Source organism: Platichthys flesus, chromosome 10 (genome assembly GCF_949316205.1).
Source record: "Platichthys flesus chromosome 10, fPlaFle2.1, whole genome shotgun sequence".
Classification (NCBI taxonomy): Eukaryota; Metazoa; Chordata; class Actinopteri; order Pleuronectiformes; family Pleuronectidae; genus Platichthys; species Platichthys flesus.
The window spans coordinates 21,510,574-21,526,209 of record NC_084954.1 but is presented as its reverse complement, the minus strand read 5'-3'; the positions used below and the strand labels follow the sequence as shown (position 1 = coordinate 21,526,209).

Here is a 15,636-nt window from a genome sequence, read left to right as displayed (position 1 = left end):
CTGTATTTTCCTTAATTCGCAGTATTGTTATTTCAAAAACTGACAGAAAAAAACAAAACAACATTTGTTGTGGATTTATGTATTTTATTCCATGGGATTATGTTGGATTACATAGGGACCCTGAGTCAGAATAGTAAATGACAGATTGCATATATATCATAAACAATTGTCCCCACATTTGAATCAATACATATAAGATTGGTTAAATAGCCTACTTGAAATGAGGTATGAGCAACATGAAAGAATTCTCTCAGAGGCTGTCCCCCACACATTGGCAAAAAACACTGTGTCTCTGTTCCCTCCCATAAAGTGAACTCCTCCTGTTGTGATTGGCTGATAAAGTTCTCAGAGGGCCATCCTTGTTTACTGGCACAGGTGAGGTAAGAGTGCCTCCACCAGAACCGGTGCCAGCCGGGTTAGGTTTGAACCACCCAGTTTTATCAACACTCAACTCACTTGTCCTAGCATGTCTTGCACAAACCCACATGTGTGTGTGTGTGTGTGTGTGTGTGTGTGTGTGTGTGTGTGTGTGTGTATGTGTGTGTATGCGTGTGTGTGTGTGTGTGTGTGTATGTATGAACAAAGGCAGGACGAGGTCAATCCTGAGTTTAGGTACTATCAGTAAAATTCATGCACATCTCTCTGGTAACATCTAGTGGTTTCAGCATAAAACTAGAAGACACATATGTACCATGAAGTAACACTGGATGTTATTGTCTGTTCATGTGTTGTGGCTTGATCAATCCAGATAGACTGTGAACCAGTTCAGCATGTCAAACTACACGCTGACGCTGGAGTGTTTGAAGCACTAGAGAGAGAGAGAGAGAGAGAGAGAGAAGCTAGAACAAGTATGGACAGTGATGTACAAATGGAGAAGGCAGTGGAGGAGGCGCAGGCGAGTATTCCACTACATTCAAACGTGTATGTAGAAAAGGTGATAGCCCTAATTCCTGAAACTGTATCTGAAGTCTCTGTCTAGAGGAGCACAGTCCGAGGATCAGCTCAGACACCGGGGCAAACCCTCAAACTCCCAGGACCCTGGTGGAGGAACAGAGCTGGAGGAAGAAGTGTACACTACTGCCCTCATGAGGGTCAATGGAAAATTGTTTTAATACACACATATATATTTTCTGTCTACAACTTGTCCACTTTTCTTCATAAAACTGGTTGCTTACAAAACATGAAGTAAGTACTGTTCATTCAGCAGGTAGCCAAACAAAAAGATCAAGCAAAGTTTCTTTCAAGCTAAAACTGATAACTGTTAATGCAATTTGTTGAGCAAAACGGTAGATGGCGCTCTAAGAGCATGCATGATGAAGGAAATAGCGCATTGATTCGTTAATTCAGATTTTAATTATTTAACATGTCTCATGAATGACCACGTGTACAGTCACCTCCTCTGTGTTCCATTTAGGAATAGGGTTAAAGAACATTTATGTCAATACTCACATCTTACATTAAATTGAATGGATATGCACATATACAAATGATTACTCTATTTACTGTAAATGCCATAAGAAACATGGTACATTTATTTCAGGGTCATTTTAATGAACTAACCCTTGATGATTTCCAGTTGATCAGATTTGATCACCATTTCATAACACAGTTAACTACTGCAAATTATCCAACAGTTTTTGAATTGAATTGCTTATATTTGTATTAATTCACTTAATCTGAATATAATATATAATAATAATTATATAATAATAATTGATTTTCAAAATATTCTTTCCCGTTATTATTGTTATTTTAATGATGCATATGTCTGCTCTCATTTAAAATGTATCCATGTTAACATATTTCCTCACGTAAATTTCTTACGGTGCACTATTCAGAAAATAAAAACTTAAATCTGGTGGACTCACCATTAACACTCATTATCATCCACAGGAGCAGGGGACTGTTGAGTGGAGTTTTGTTCTCTGCGCTTCTGACGCCTCACAACATAAAACCTCACCACACAGATTAACACCACCACAGCCGCAGCAGCAAAAACCCATACCCAGAGAAACCCTCCAGCAGGTGCAGAGGACGTCTTCAGGTTATTATCAACAGCGGGTTTGGTAGCACGCACGGTTACAGGAGTCGTGGTGAAATCAATCTTTCTGTCTTTTGCTTTGACGCATTGGTATCCTTTTTCAATTACAAATCCTTCTCTGCAGTAGCACTCAAAATATCCTAATGCGTTTCTACACTCCTGATCACAAGGCCGTTCCTCACATTCATTGATGTCCTCACAGAAACTCAAGTTCTTGATGTAGCCATCAGGACAGAAGCACTGGTCCACACTATGTCCTACACATGGGCATTTCCTCTCGCCACAGTGCACTTTGCACTGCCTGGGGTCTTTGCTGTCTCGGATGTATCCTGTGAAGCAAGAACATATATAGCCTCCTTTTACATTCTTGCAATCCTGCTCACAAGGGCCTGTTGAACAGCCTTCAGAGCTTCGGAAGAAAGTTGGATCTGATAATTCCTGTGTCCGGCACGCGTCTTTGTGCTGTGTTCTGCACAGATATCCATCAGTTTCCTCTGAGCACAGTCTCTCTGTCCACTTTTGATCGTTTGAAAGTGACACACAGTGCGGAGAGCAGACTTCAGTGCTGTGTTTCCAGGTGTCGGAGGATGGGATGAAGCTCTTCTGTGTGCTACCAGAGATCCACTCATAGCCTCTGAGTGGAGATGAGAGGTTGCTACATGTGCTAGCTGGTAAACGCAGTCCGATCCAGAAGTTTCCAGACAACTCCCGACTCAAAGTGTGGAGGAAGCTCCCATCTGTCTCAGGATCAAATGTCAGTAGTTCTCCTCTCCTATCTCGACATGCTGTCTCAGCTGTTCTGAAGTCAACTCTGTCCTGGTTAACAGTAATACAGTCCCCACCAGTACAAACAGGCCTACAGATTCCTGCCTGCTTCATGCCACACCCTGCCTTTAAAAACAATAATAAAATAACTGACATTAAAATAATGATAATCATTGGCCGTTTGAGGAAGTCCATGATGTCGCACAGAAGATCATCTTATAACGTCGCCAGACTAAAAGCATTGAAGTAGATTCTGTGTCCAGTAACTCCGGAAGCAACACCCCTCAGGGTTAAAGACAGGAAGGAACTGAGATAGAGTTGGAGTTGGATTCAGTGCTGGGTTCAGTGGAGACTTCATTTTATACAACATACACAGGTTTGATAGTCAGCGTGCATTTATCATACATCATATTTATTTTACAGCAACACAATCACCTGTGCAACCTCCCCCCTTTAAGTAAAATGTGTTTGATTGCTTTTGTCTATAAATGCCCCATTTTTTTTTAGAAATTTAAATGTGTATTTACCCAAGGGCAGTATTTAAGTCACATTACTTCATCATTTTGTCACTTTGTCTTCACAAAATTGCAGATGTAAATGGGAACATAACATCTACAAACTACTAATTATAGATTGAACTACTAAGGACTATATCACTTCAACCAGCGACAGCGTTAATGTAACGCTTACATTTTAATGCTTTAGTGAGAATAGCCAAACGTGTGATGATATAACAATGGCAGGGGGATCATCTGAATATTGCTCCTGTTACTGGGCTTCGATGGGATCAGAGTAATTAGTAGGAAATATGGCTGCTGATGATGAGACATATTTCAAAAGAAGCACAATGATTTTGGCATTAAATAAAGTCCTCTGACCTAAAACCATATGTACATTTACACCATGTCAGTAAACAAATAGCAAACAGCCATACCAATCCATCAGTTCTCTACATAGTCAGTCTGGTAACACAGAGCCCTTCACATACCCTTTAAAGCAAAACCTGCATGTATTTACACTTTGTGTCATGTTTTTCATACTTTTCTTTTTACCCAACTTGTTTCCTCTCTATACTCTGTCTTGCTATCTTTTTACTCTGATTTGTGATTTGATATGTAATCAATACAAAAACAGTACACCGCCTAACTTACAGAAAGTGCAAAGACATAAATTAGATAAATAACCATAATGCACACAGTCTTCTCCGAAACAATGAGGTCATAGGTCATCAGTGGAGATGGACTCGTATAGTTTCTCTAGACGTGGATCTAGGCCCGATGACACCCAACAGTAACCGTCTGTTGTTGTTTTGTTCTTGGCTTCTTTTTTGGAGCGACTGCATCGAAAAATTACAACAGCTAATGTCACTGTGACGAGCAGGACCAGAGGGATGACTGAGCCGAGGACACAGACTATGAGTCTTGAGTTGAAGTTCTTGACCCAGCTTGGCGGCAGGGACACGTTGCTCTGCTGGCCGCTGTGTGTAACGTTCCCCAGGTCTGGAAGTGGTGAGTCGGTATGAGGGGACTGGTGCTGGAGCTCCACTGGGGTTCTCGTCAAGGACCGGGTGAAGTTCTCATGTGTTCCCTCATCAGCTGGGTCATCTGATGGAGCAGCCGATGTTTCGGACCCATCTGGAGCGCAGGCCCATCCATCAGTCTCCAGATGGAAGCCCCCTGGGCATGAGCAGGAGAAGCTGCCTGCAGTGTTGATGCACATGTAGTGGCAGGGACTACTGATACATTCATTTATGTCTACACAAGAGTGGCCATCCTGGGATAAAGTAAAACCTTGATTGCAGTAACAGGAAAACGATCCAATATTGTTCAAGCAGCCGTGCTCACATCTTGACTGTACGCACTCATCCACATCAATGCATTCACCATCAACCATTTCATAGCCGTCTTTACACTCACATGTGAAGCTTCCCAGTGTATTTACACACAAATGATCCCCACAGGCTTGTGACTGACACTCATCAATGTCAAAGCAGTTGCGCTGGTTTTCATCCAGTTTGAACCCATGTGGACATTTGCAGGAATATCCAGACTCCTCCATCACACACTGATGCTCACATGTAGCGACCCTGCACAGGTCTTTTATCCTGCAAGAGAGTCCATCCTCATCTAGGTCATAACCTTCTTTGCAAAAACATTCAACTTCCCCTCCATCTTGATGGCATGAATCTTTGCATCCGCCATTATTGATTGCGCAATTCTGCTCTCCTTTTTTGCAAAATGGACCAGGGACTGTCCATCGAGACCCCTCACACACAGAGTAGTGAAGCTGTTTGTCACTGCAGATAATAAAAGCATATGTTCCCAGTGGAAATATTTTCAGGTCACTTCTTTCTGGCCTTTGTGAGAAGGGCACTGTGTAGTTTAGTTCCCCAGAGCCCATCAGAGTCAAAGGTTTGCACATTCCCTTAAAGTAAAACTTACATGCATAGAAACTCAGGCTTTTGCAAGCTCCAGCTGTCCACTTCAGTTGATTCTGACCCACCATGTAGCTAACCCTCACACATCTCTCTGTGCAGGTGGAGACAGGTTCTTCTCCCCAGTTGGAGTACTGGGAATCTTCCTCCCCAGATGCCCACATGAAGCCCCTGAGAGTCTTGTCAGCCAACACACACTTCCCTCTGTTCAGTTTTAATCCAATCCAAAATTCCAGCACCTTGTCCCGACGTTGTTCTTTGATCTGTGAGAGAAGCGAACGCAGCACATTTTCTTCTTCTGTGTCTCTGATCGTCATCAGATTACCTCCGTTGTGCACACAGTTCTCTTGGGCCATCGCAAAGCTCACCTTGTCCATATGTATGGTGAAGCAGGTGTTAGACATGCACAGAGTCTCATGGTCCGCTCCAGATAAACCTCTCACACTGTTGATGAGCTGCAGTAGAAAAATCCACAACATAGTTGTTGAAATGATGATCTAGCTAACTAAATGAACTGGAAATTAGCTGATATCCAGAGGGTCCCTGCAAGTTTGGCAGAAAAATTAGACTCATATGTGGTTAACCATTCGTAACCAAAAAAACAAGTCATGTGGTTCTGAGACTAGCCGTCAAGCTCCAGTATCCTGTTTGCAGCACAAACCAAAGACGGAAATCATGTTTAGCAGCAGTTGTAAGTCCTTCCTTCCTGCCCTTTTCTTTCCAGTTCTGTTTTTTGAGCACATAACAATGGCAGGCTCCACAGTGTTATGACTGGTTCGCCAGATGTCTCCGGCCCCAGCAGGCTTTGGGCAGTTACTCCCTTAATTGTTGTGCCTCACAATACATGCACATGCAGGGGTCAGAGCCTCAGAGACACAGTGACATTACGAAAAACTGCTGCAGAAAATGAACCCATGACAAACACATTATTATTATTGATAAAGGTAGTGTTCATATGATAGTCATCCATACATTTTTTTTTTAATAGCCAGGCACTTAACAGTTTAATTTGCGATGTTATTAGTTACTTTAATGTTGTGATCAGGAGTAAAGATACAAAATATACGTTTGGTTCATTTTATGGTGAATGTCTCTTCTGTAGGAAGTAAGATATGAGGGGCTTGCACAAAGACTGATACAGGACCTGACTTGTGGGAATTATGGGCAAACCTCAGTTGAACTTTCCAATAAAAAAACACAGACACCCAGCTTAATTTACACAAACACTGTCCATTATTTGAGCCAATACTTTGACATTTACACTGTGAGATCCCTCTTGTCACTTTTTTATTTGTTTCTTCATGAGGATTTAAACAGTTTCTATGAGTGGGAGGAAACCTCATTAACAATGATGGTTCACAATGCAACATGGACACATTTGTGTGAAATTGTGTTTTCTGTGTGCACTGTTTTTAGATGGCAATAACTGCCAAGGACATTCATGTGAGTCCAAAAACCATTTTCTGTATTTTTTTAATCACAGGAAGTACCTCAACTACAATCACAGGAAAGGGTGAAAGACACTCTCCACCCACAGGCAGTTAAATAGAATCTACTTAAAAAAGTTAATCTGCAGATTTATTACTTGGTTTCATTTTTTAGGAATTCCAAGACACAGCCATGTCATTGAAATCCTACATCACAGTCATACAATAAACACTTAACAAGATGGACATCATCCATGTGAAAACTCACACAATGACACATGTTATGTGTTCAATGTTTTCCATACACTCTCGATATTTTTCCAGTTCTTATTGAAATTAACATAGTATAATGTGTGCTCTGACACTACTACTATGAATAATGTTAACACCAATAACAATAATAATAATAATCTTTATTTGTATAAATGCATGGACATACAATGTAGATGCAAATTTAAAATATAATTCTAAATTAAAAGAGAACAGATTGAAGAAACATTAGGAACACTAGGAATTGTAACCGGGCGATATGGGCACAGTAAAGACAGATGTTTTAGCGAAGGCTGTGGTTCAAAATCTTCTTTATGGACAGAGAATATTGAAAGCTTCATAAACAGCAATACTTATTGATGACCTTTATTGACAAGCATGACTAGGGATTTAAGGTAAGGATAAAAAAAAAAAAGGAATCATGGTTGGATCTAAAATCCTAAATATAACCTGATCCAAATGTTTGACGCATTTAGCAGTCCATAATATTGTTCCAAAAAGTTCATCTCAGCTGTTGCAGAAGTTTTCATAAATGAGTTGAACTTGCTCTGCTATCACTTTTTTGTCTCTTGAATGGACGTTTGTCTGTTTGATTTACATCTCTGTCTGAATATCCTCTTAGGTTTTGGGTCATTATCTCCTTGTAGAATGAAACCCAATATTTTATTCTTTTACTGCTTTTACAAATTCTTCTCATTATTCGTATAACAGTGTGCAGTCCAGCTTCCTGCAGTTCAGCATTCTCCTAATATCCATCAGATGGAGTAGTAACTCTGCTCCAACACTGCCTTCCTAAGTTCACATGGTTTGTAAGTGATCAAATAAAGTTGTGCCTTTTGTAAACTTCATTCAAGATTCAAGATGTCTATGTGACATAAGTCTATCAATATCAAGAATCTGAAAGACTTTTTGTAGGGAAGCTCAACAGTAGCAAAACTAAATGACTTAAAACAAAAAACAATCAGAATAATATATATATAAGATAAACAGACATGCACAGGCACACTCATGAAGGTAGGGAAATGTAACCTCTGGTTTTGACCCATCTGGTGCAGGACACACAGAGCAGTGAGCGACCATGTACGGCGCCCAGGGAGCAGATGTTGGGGGAGAAAGGTGCCTTGCTCAGGGGCACTAGACAGGGTATGGAGAATCCTCTTGGATTTTTGGACAGATCAATCCAGGTTCGTCTTTTTGTTGTTTCTCCGTGGAGTCGAACCAGAGACGAAACCAGAGACCTTTTCTGGCCATAGTCCAATATTGTGCCACTAGTCCACCGCACGATAAATAGCCACAAAGAACATTTTAACAACCCCTTTTCACAGGATTCCCAGCCGCAGCAGCTGCAGCATTTTAGCCGTCTGATGACATTTGTGCTAGCTTTATTAAAGAGCTTGAACATACTGTTCAGGAATACCAGCAGGATAAGCAATATGCCTCAGCTTCAGTTCAGACCTGTTTTCCCAGGCGCTTTCACTGAGAGCCTCTAGTTTAATTACACCTCTTCTCAGACCTGTGTGAACTTGAACAGGCATGCAAGTGACTGACAGCTTGGCACGCTGTAAAATGAATAGGTCTTAAAAGCATTGATAGACTGACAAGCCTGGGAGGTTATGTAGGTGTAGTGCAAACTAGATGAAGACCAAAAAGAATTCAAATTTGAGTGAAAGTTGAAAGTTATTGGAAATAAGAAGTTTAAATAAATTCCAGAATGAACTGAAATACATAGCTGTTAACTTGCATAGCTTCAAAAATGTATATGTGAGTGTGCGTGTGTGTGTGTGTGTGAGAGAGAGAGAGAGAGAGAGAGAGAGAGAGAGAGAGAGAGAGAGAGAGTTTATAGCGAAAAGTATGAAGAAATAGGTATAGTTCAAGGAGCTGATGGTTTTTGAAGAGTTGAAAACAACTCTGCAGAAATATTAATAGTAATATTTATAAAATAATAAATGTTTGAAAATAAGTGAATGTCAACGTAAACAATACATTTCCTGAAAAAGCTGAACCTTTCAATGTTTGAATGGATGAAATCAGCTGAGGTAAATGGGACAATATGTTGGTGTGTGTTCTTTATATATCTTTGTGAAGACAATGTTAAGAACACTCATTTCATTGATGACATTTTTGGCTGGTCCTCTCTTTTTCAAATGTTTGTTTGAGGGTTAAGACTTTAGAATTAGGTTTAGGGTTGGGCATTTATATGTCATGAGTGTCCTCACTAAAATAGAAGTACAAACGTGTGTGTGTGTGTTTTAAACTGAACGGATAACCTGTCCTGACTGTGTTTGGAGAATTGTAGTTTCTCTATGAGTATAATATAATACAATATATATATATTGATATTGATTTATTCTTATCTGGTTAGTTTGTTGCAAAAAACTGATTCAGAATCACAAATCACCCAAGAGCTGTGTTTTTAGGTGGCCTGTGTTGTTGTGAAGTACATCATGCAGACGTTTCCTGTATTTGTATAAAGGAGGATACACCCCAACTTAAATCACAGGAAGTAGCAGTTGTAACACATTCCACCACACTCTCTTACACACACACACACACACATACAGCCAACCTCAATGGAATCTCTATGGACACATTAGATTTGTTCCCAACAAAAATTAAGTGCACGTAAGTCCTGCATAGATGTGTTTTACGACAGTTACTGACTTAAGTGGTTGTACAACGCGAAAACCAGAGGTACGTTTGCCATACGTGTGGAGCAGGGTCGGCTGTCCAATAGGGGGGGATAGGGTGCCGCCCTCCCAAAGGAAAAAGGAATATGATATTATACTGATCAATTAAGTTAATTATCATTATAATCGTCTTTATTATTATTCAAATTATAACAATTCTCATGATGTTTTTTCTGCCTGCTGCCTCTGAATATTTTAGTCCAATCAGCTGCAGCGTCGCGTCCTGTTCAATAGAGTACCGGGCTATTTCAGCCTTGTTGAAAATCAACCATACTCTCAAAGACTTTCGGACTAAGAACGTTTTTTTCCATCTGCAGGCACTGCAATAGCAATCTCACTAATTTCCGACAGGGCACACACTAAAGTGCTTTCATCATACATAAGCTGTGTGCGTAAACGTCGCTCACAAATTGTCATCGTATCGGGGGCCCGCCCCCACTCTCTCGCTCAGAGTGTTACACAATGAGATGAGGAGCGTTAACGTGAAGCAGCCGGTAAATTGAAAAGAAAAGGCTCAGCCCTATGCAGTGATCACGGCACACAGAGTCCCCATCCCCCTCTTTAGAGCAGTAAAAGAGGAGCTGGGCCGATGGAAGCCAACAAAATCATCAAGGTCATACCAGAACCAACTAAGTGGTGATTGTGCCTGTAGTACATGGTATTTGCACTGGAGTACAGTACTTACAAACCAACTCTAATCGGCACAAAGACCCGTTAAAAATGTGATGTCATTGAATATAAAGGTTTATTTCAACCTTTATTTTACCATAAAGATGGTGCTTGATGAAAAGTCAATGAGGCACCAGTATTAGCCAAGACCACGAATGTGTGCGCTGATTAGGACTGAGCCTCTGGAGACCGTGAATATCTATACATCACTTTTGCCACTTGGTTTATGAAGAATCTCATGACTGTGTATTTGTGTGTGTGTGAGTGTGTATGTGTGTTTGTGCTCCAGTAATCTCTGCTCATGCTCCCCTGAGCGCTTGCTGATAGCATACTAAATCAGACATTTCTACAGTGCTGGACCAACTCACACTCTTTTCCCCCCGTCCCTCACTCACACTGGCTCTTTCCTCCGCACTTCTTCTTTTCGAGATGAGATAGATCCCTTGCTAAAAATCCAGTCCAATCAGAGGATGAGAAGAAGTTCATGTGAGTTTTGTTTTCATTCAGGCACCTGAGTCACGCAATGAGGATTTGATTTCCTGAGTCACTGAGCATCTGTCATCAGAATCTGTCAAGCATCCATCCACAGCCATTCTCTGCCGGGTGTGTTTTCTTGTTGTGCTTTTTCTAGTACAAAGCCCCACTCATCGATGTTGAAATTAGTATTGTTCTCGAACGAATGAGCCTGTCTTTGTAGAACAGAAGATGGAAATTTAGGGTATTCAAACGCATCAATCATTTATTTCACAAAGACTTACATTTTCATAGGGGAAGTCGAAAAAATGTATGTGGTTACTTTTAGTGACTGATAACCAAGAAGACTACTGCTGAAGACCACTATTGGCAGGTTATGATTGACAGCTGAGACTGACTCATAATTGGTCAAAAATTTGTATTGCGTGAGATAAAAGTCTAATACTGGGCCAGATACTAAGAGTATTGTTTGTCGAAATAATTAGAGTTCATTCTTTTACAAAGAGAAGAATCAAAGCTGTCACACCGTCATTTATAGCCTCATTAGCCTGTTGAACTGTTCAACTTGGATCTTGTCTCAGGGCAGGATGCCTGCAGTTTCTGATGACATGTGGTATTAGTACATAAGCTTTCAAAGAATAAATGTGTACAGAATTTTCGACAACAGTATCTGTGGGACCTTGCTACAATGGCTCCACATCACAATCACGACCGAACCCCAAATTGGGGGATGTGTGATTTACAGTCTAATACAGTGGCGGCTCCTGACAAATTTCTCAGGGGGGGCAATTGTTGCGATGATGGCTTAGATCCACGGTACAATCAGATTGTTTTCTGCTTACCTCATCGAACAGCTAAATGGCAACATCAGACATCGACTGCATGTTCTATATGATTTTTTTGATACAGCTAAATCAAGTTCATAGTGAATGTTAACATGCTTTTGGCTGATGAATGAACTATCCCACTGTGGTCATCTAACGGTACATTTTCATCTACCATTTTGCCTCCTTAAATACCTCGGAAAGTTAAAAGAGACTGCTTTACAGTAAATCACAATACTCTTTCTCCATCTGATAACATTTATTTTAAGTGCAGCAGTTGTGTTCTGATTTAACAAAAAAATGGATGTTAGCATAGCCTAGTAATTATAATATTTACAGTTCTCATCACACAACTTGATGACAGCATATATAAAAACTAGTGGCATAGCCTACTCATTGCAATATTTACAGTATTCCTAACACAAGAATGATCCAAGGTGATAATCAAAACATTGGGTGCTATTTAACAAGAATTTACCCATAAGACACATGTACATTACAAAGCAAACAAAAAAATTGGCTGATGATATGCAATTAATACAGCTATTTCCAATTCAACATTTGAGTAGTGCAACAACACAACAACATTAAAACAACATTTCTCACTTGTATTGAAATTTTGCTCGTCTCTCTTTCAAAGCAGCAAAGTGATCAATGACCCTCTCATTAAAATCAGGCATGTTCCTGACTAGTTCCCTCCCCATGGAAAGCATGGCCAGAGCATTGAGACGATCCTGTCCCATTGAGTTTCGCAGGAATGTCTTGATTCTCTTTAAGGTCGAGAAACACCTCTCAGCTTCAGCAGTTGTCATGGGAGTGGTTATGAGGATGTTCAACAGAGCCACAGTCTCAGATAGGGTCTCGTGGAGGTTGTTCCTCTGTAGAACCTGGTAGAGTGCCAATGCACCACTGCAGCCCTTGAAATCTGGACTCTCGTAGATAAGGGACAGTTCAGTCTTGAGCTTCGCCTTATTCAGCATGGGGTATGCCTTGGCAGTGGTGTTCAGAGCCTCATCAGGGAAAACATGGCAGTACTGCTCAAACAGGTCTCCTTGTAGCAGCGTTGCACTCACAAGGTGGCTTGTGAAAGAGAACCTCTCGTTTGCATGGCCCAAGATGGTGTCACAGACCTGTCAAAATAAAGAGAGTATATCACAAATTGGAAGTACACTATGAGTTAAAAACACTGCCACCATCCATCCTTGAATGTAACTGTAAATACAGAAGGGGTGATTTTTTAACACTAGGTTCCAGAGGCCTTAAAAAGGAGGTCTGCATGACTTTAGAATACAATACAGTAAGGTAGAGTGAAGTGAGAGAAAAATAGAACAAAAAAAGAAAATAAACAAACAAAACTACAAAATCATCTACCTCCTTAGACAGCCTCTGCTTGTCTTGCTCTCCGAAGGCCCTCCTTTTTCCTGTAGTTCCTGCTGCTACTTGCTGCTGCTCTGGAGATGAGCTCTGGTCCCTGAAACAGACAGACAAGGAGAGTGTGTGTTAGTATATGAACGTATACAGTATGTCAATGCAATTACCTACAGTTCCTGTCTTAGAAAACCAGTAATAATAGTATGTTTTGTCCTGTTTTAAGATATCCTATACGAGCCATTACAGAGCCTATATTAAAAGGCAGTTAGGAAAAAGGCAAATAATATAGTTTCCCTGAATATGAAACGCTGCCATCAGGCAGAAGAATGTGTATTAAGATGCAAATCAAATCGCTTAAAATGATCATTTGTTCTGGCATCCATTAAGCTGGTGCAATAGAACGTGCAATAGAATAATGTGCAATAAATAGGTAAGTACTTAACTTTAGCACTCATACTTTAGCACCTGCACCTTATTCCCAAGTTCTAGTGCAATAGTTATAGTTAATAGTTTTTAATGAATCAATCATTCACTGTGCCCAAGACAAATTTCCCCATGGTGACAATAAAGTGTAACTTATCTTACCGTATGGCTTGAACACTGCTTGTGAAGCTCTGCAGAGCACGTTTGATGAAGACTGCATCAATGTCCTTCTTCTGCAGCTGTTGGTACATAATGTCAACGTGAGGCATGATTTGATGAAATAGATGCAGGAAAAACTTGAAGTCATCGTCCTGCAGCATCCTCAGGTAGCCAGATGCCTCCCTCACTGTGGTGCAGTCAAATGAGCCGTCTGTGCTGATGGCTTCAAAACACTCTATGAAGTCATCTAGGTTCTCATAGACTGTGTTCACGACCCTGCTGTTGAAGTTCCATCTTGTGGCCGATGCTCTTGGCAACCTCCGTGCAACAACCTGGTCGAGGATGGTGGTGCGTTTGGGTGACCGACTTAAAAAGCTAGAAATGCCATTCAGATCCGAGAAAAAAAACCTCACTGCTGGGACCTGAGAAGTGGCTTGCTGCATGATCAAATTCAGCTTGTGTGCATAGCAATGTAAATAATGTGCATTTTTGTAATGCTCTCGCACTTTTTGCTGCACACCAGCCTTCTCTCCTCTCATCACATTGGCCCCGTCATATGCTTGCGCGATGAGTTTACCCCTCTCTTCCTCGGTGAATAGACTGTTCAGTCTCTCCATAATAGCAGTGGCAATCGAGTCAGCCGTTGAAGACGAGAGGGGGACAAACTCAAAAAAACGCTCTTGAACAGCATGGCTCCCATCAATGTATCGCAATTACATGACCATCTGAGTCTGAGTCGAGACGTCCGTTGTTTCGTCAGCTTGTATCGCAACGAAGCTGGCCGACTTCACCTCCTCCGTAATGCGTGCCCTAATCACAGCTGCCATTCAGTCGAGCAGCTCATTTTGGACGGTCTTGGATGTGCCTTTAAAGATGGTGGCCGTTTTTAAATGCTCCTCAAAAACTTCATCTAGGGATGCAATTAACTGTACCAATCCTCGAAAAATTCCGGGGTTGCTGGATCCCTCGCTCTCGTCTCGGCCTCGCAAGGCCAACTCGAATACACCGCAGAACTTAACACCGTCGATCAGGCGGCCCAGAATGTGGCGATTTTTTCCCACCTCATCATTGTGCCGACGCAGTGCTAGCCTGTAGCCATCGTCCAACTGCGTAGCAATGTTGACGCTCCCAAACGCTGACAGTTTTAAGCAGCTGTCAATGTGGATCCTCGATGTTTCATGCTTTTTTATTTTTTCGGACAGATGATGCATATCTTTGAAACCTGTTGTAGTCCAAGGTGTTTCCGTGGTGCAGCCATCAGGGTGGATGAGGACGCAGGGGTAGCAGAAGAGTCCGTTGGCTAGCTCGCATCCTGCTAGCCAGTTTTTCCTCTCGTACCAGCACCGCGAAAATCCCCTGGTGTACGACTTGCCTCCTTTCTTTGTGTTGTGTCAGACCCCAATTCATTTCAAGAGCACATATAAAGCACTCTACACTCCAAACCTGCAGAGGGCGTCCACACAACAGATGGTGGTGGAACCCAAGCCCAACAGGAACTCTTAAAGGGGACCATATTTGCCTGCGCACCCACTGGGAAGGCATGGCACAAAATGTTTGGATGCAGTCAACTAGTCTTGGCACTTGCTCCTGGGAAGAAGGAATGACCACAGCTCCTGATCAATCTGAAAGACGCAACTGGTAGGAAAGAACAGCTTTGATGTGGATGGTGCAGTAAGATCATGCTTCTCCATGACTGTTGTTAATTATTATTATTATTAAATTACAGTTATAAGTTGAATAACCTTAGCATGCTAATTTGAACTTTGTTGAAAACTTTAGATGGGGTTAATTAATTATGATGATACTTTATGTAACTCAGAGTTTAGGTTAATTGGAATTGTTTGTTAATTCTGAACTTGTTTAAGAACTAAGGAACTGGGGTCATTTTGAGAGGAAAATGTTTACTGGTTTATTAATTTATTTGAGACTAATGCATGTCTTTTTCTGTTTCAAAGGTTATCAACCTATTCATTCTATTCGATTCCTTGATTTACTGATGTCCACTGAAAGAATCAAACATCAAGAAAATAAAAAGTGGAAGAATAAGAAGAATTGAGTTGTCCTTTGCACCCTTCTATGGTTGATCAAGCAG

General features: G+C 41.1%; 3 protein-coding genes across 3 annotated transcripts; all 3 read right to left on the bottom strand.

Moving 5' to 3' along the window:
* Positions 1–1,086: 1,086 nt before the first annotated feature.
* Positions 1,087–4,005, bottom strand: LOC133962305 (complement component C1q receptor-like). Its single transcript, XM_062397852.1, has one exon. It carries the CDS (start codon positions 2,999–3,001, stop codon positions 1,871–1,873), a length of 1,131 nt encoding a protein of 376 aa, XP_062253836.1. The 5' UTR covers positions 3,002–4,005; the 3' UTR covers positions 1,087–1,870.
* A 19-nt stretch (positions 4,006–4,024) lies between these two features.
* Positions 4,025–5,816, bottom strand: LOC133962304 (complement component C1q receptor). Its single transcript, XM_062397851.1, has one exon. The coding sequence runs from the start codon at positions 5,717–5,719 to the stop codon at positions 4,025–4,027; it is 1,695 nt and encodes a 564-aa protein (XP_062253835.1). The 5' UTR covers positions 5,720–5,816.
* A 6,046-nt stretch (positions 5,817–11,862) lies between these two features.
* On the bottom strand, positions 11,863–13,987 carry LOC133962096 (uncharacterized). Its single transcript, XM_062397545.1, has 3 exons — positions 13,548–13,987; positions 12,963–13,062; positions 11,863–12,721 (listed from the first exon to the last, which is right to left on the bottom strand). The coding sequence occupies exons 1-3, from the start codon at positions 13,985–13,987 to the stop codon at positions 12,194–12,196; spliced, it is 1,068 nt and encodes a 355-aa protein (XP_062253529.1). The 3' UTR covers positions 11,863–12,193.
* Between the last annotated feature and the right edge of the window lie 1,649 nt (positions 13,988–15,636).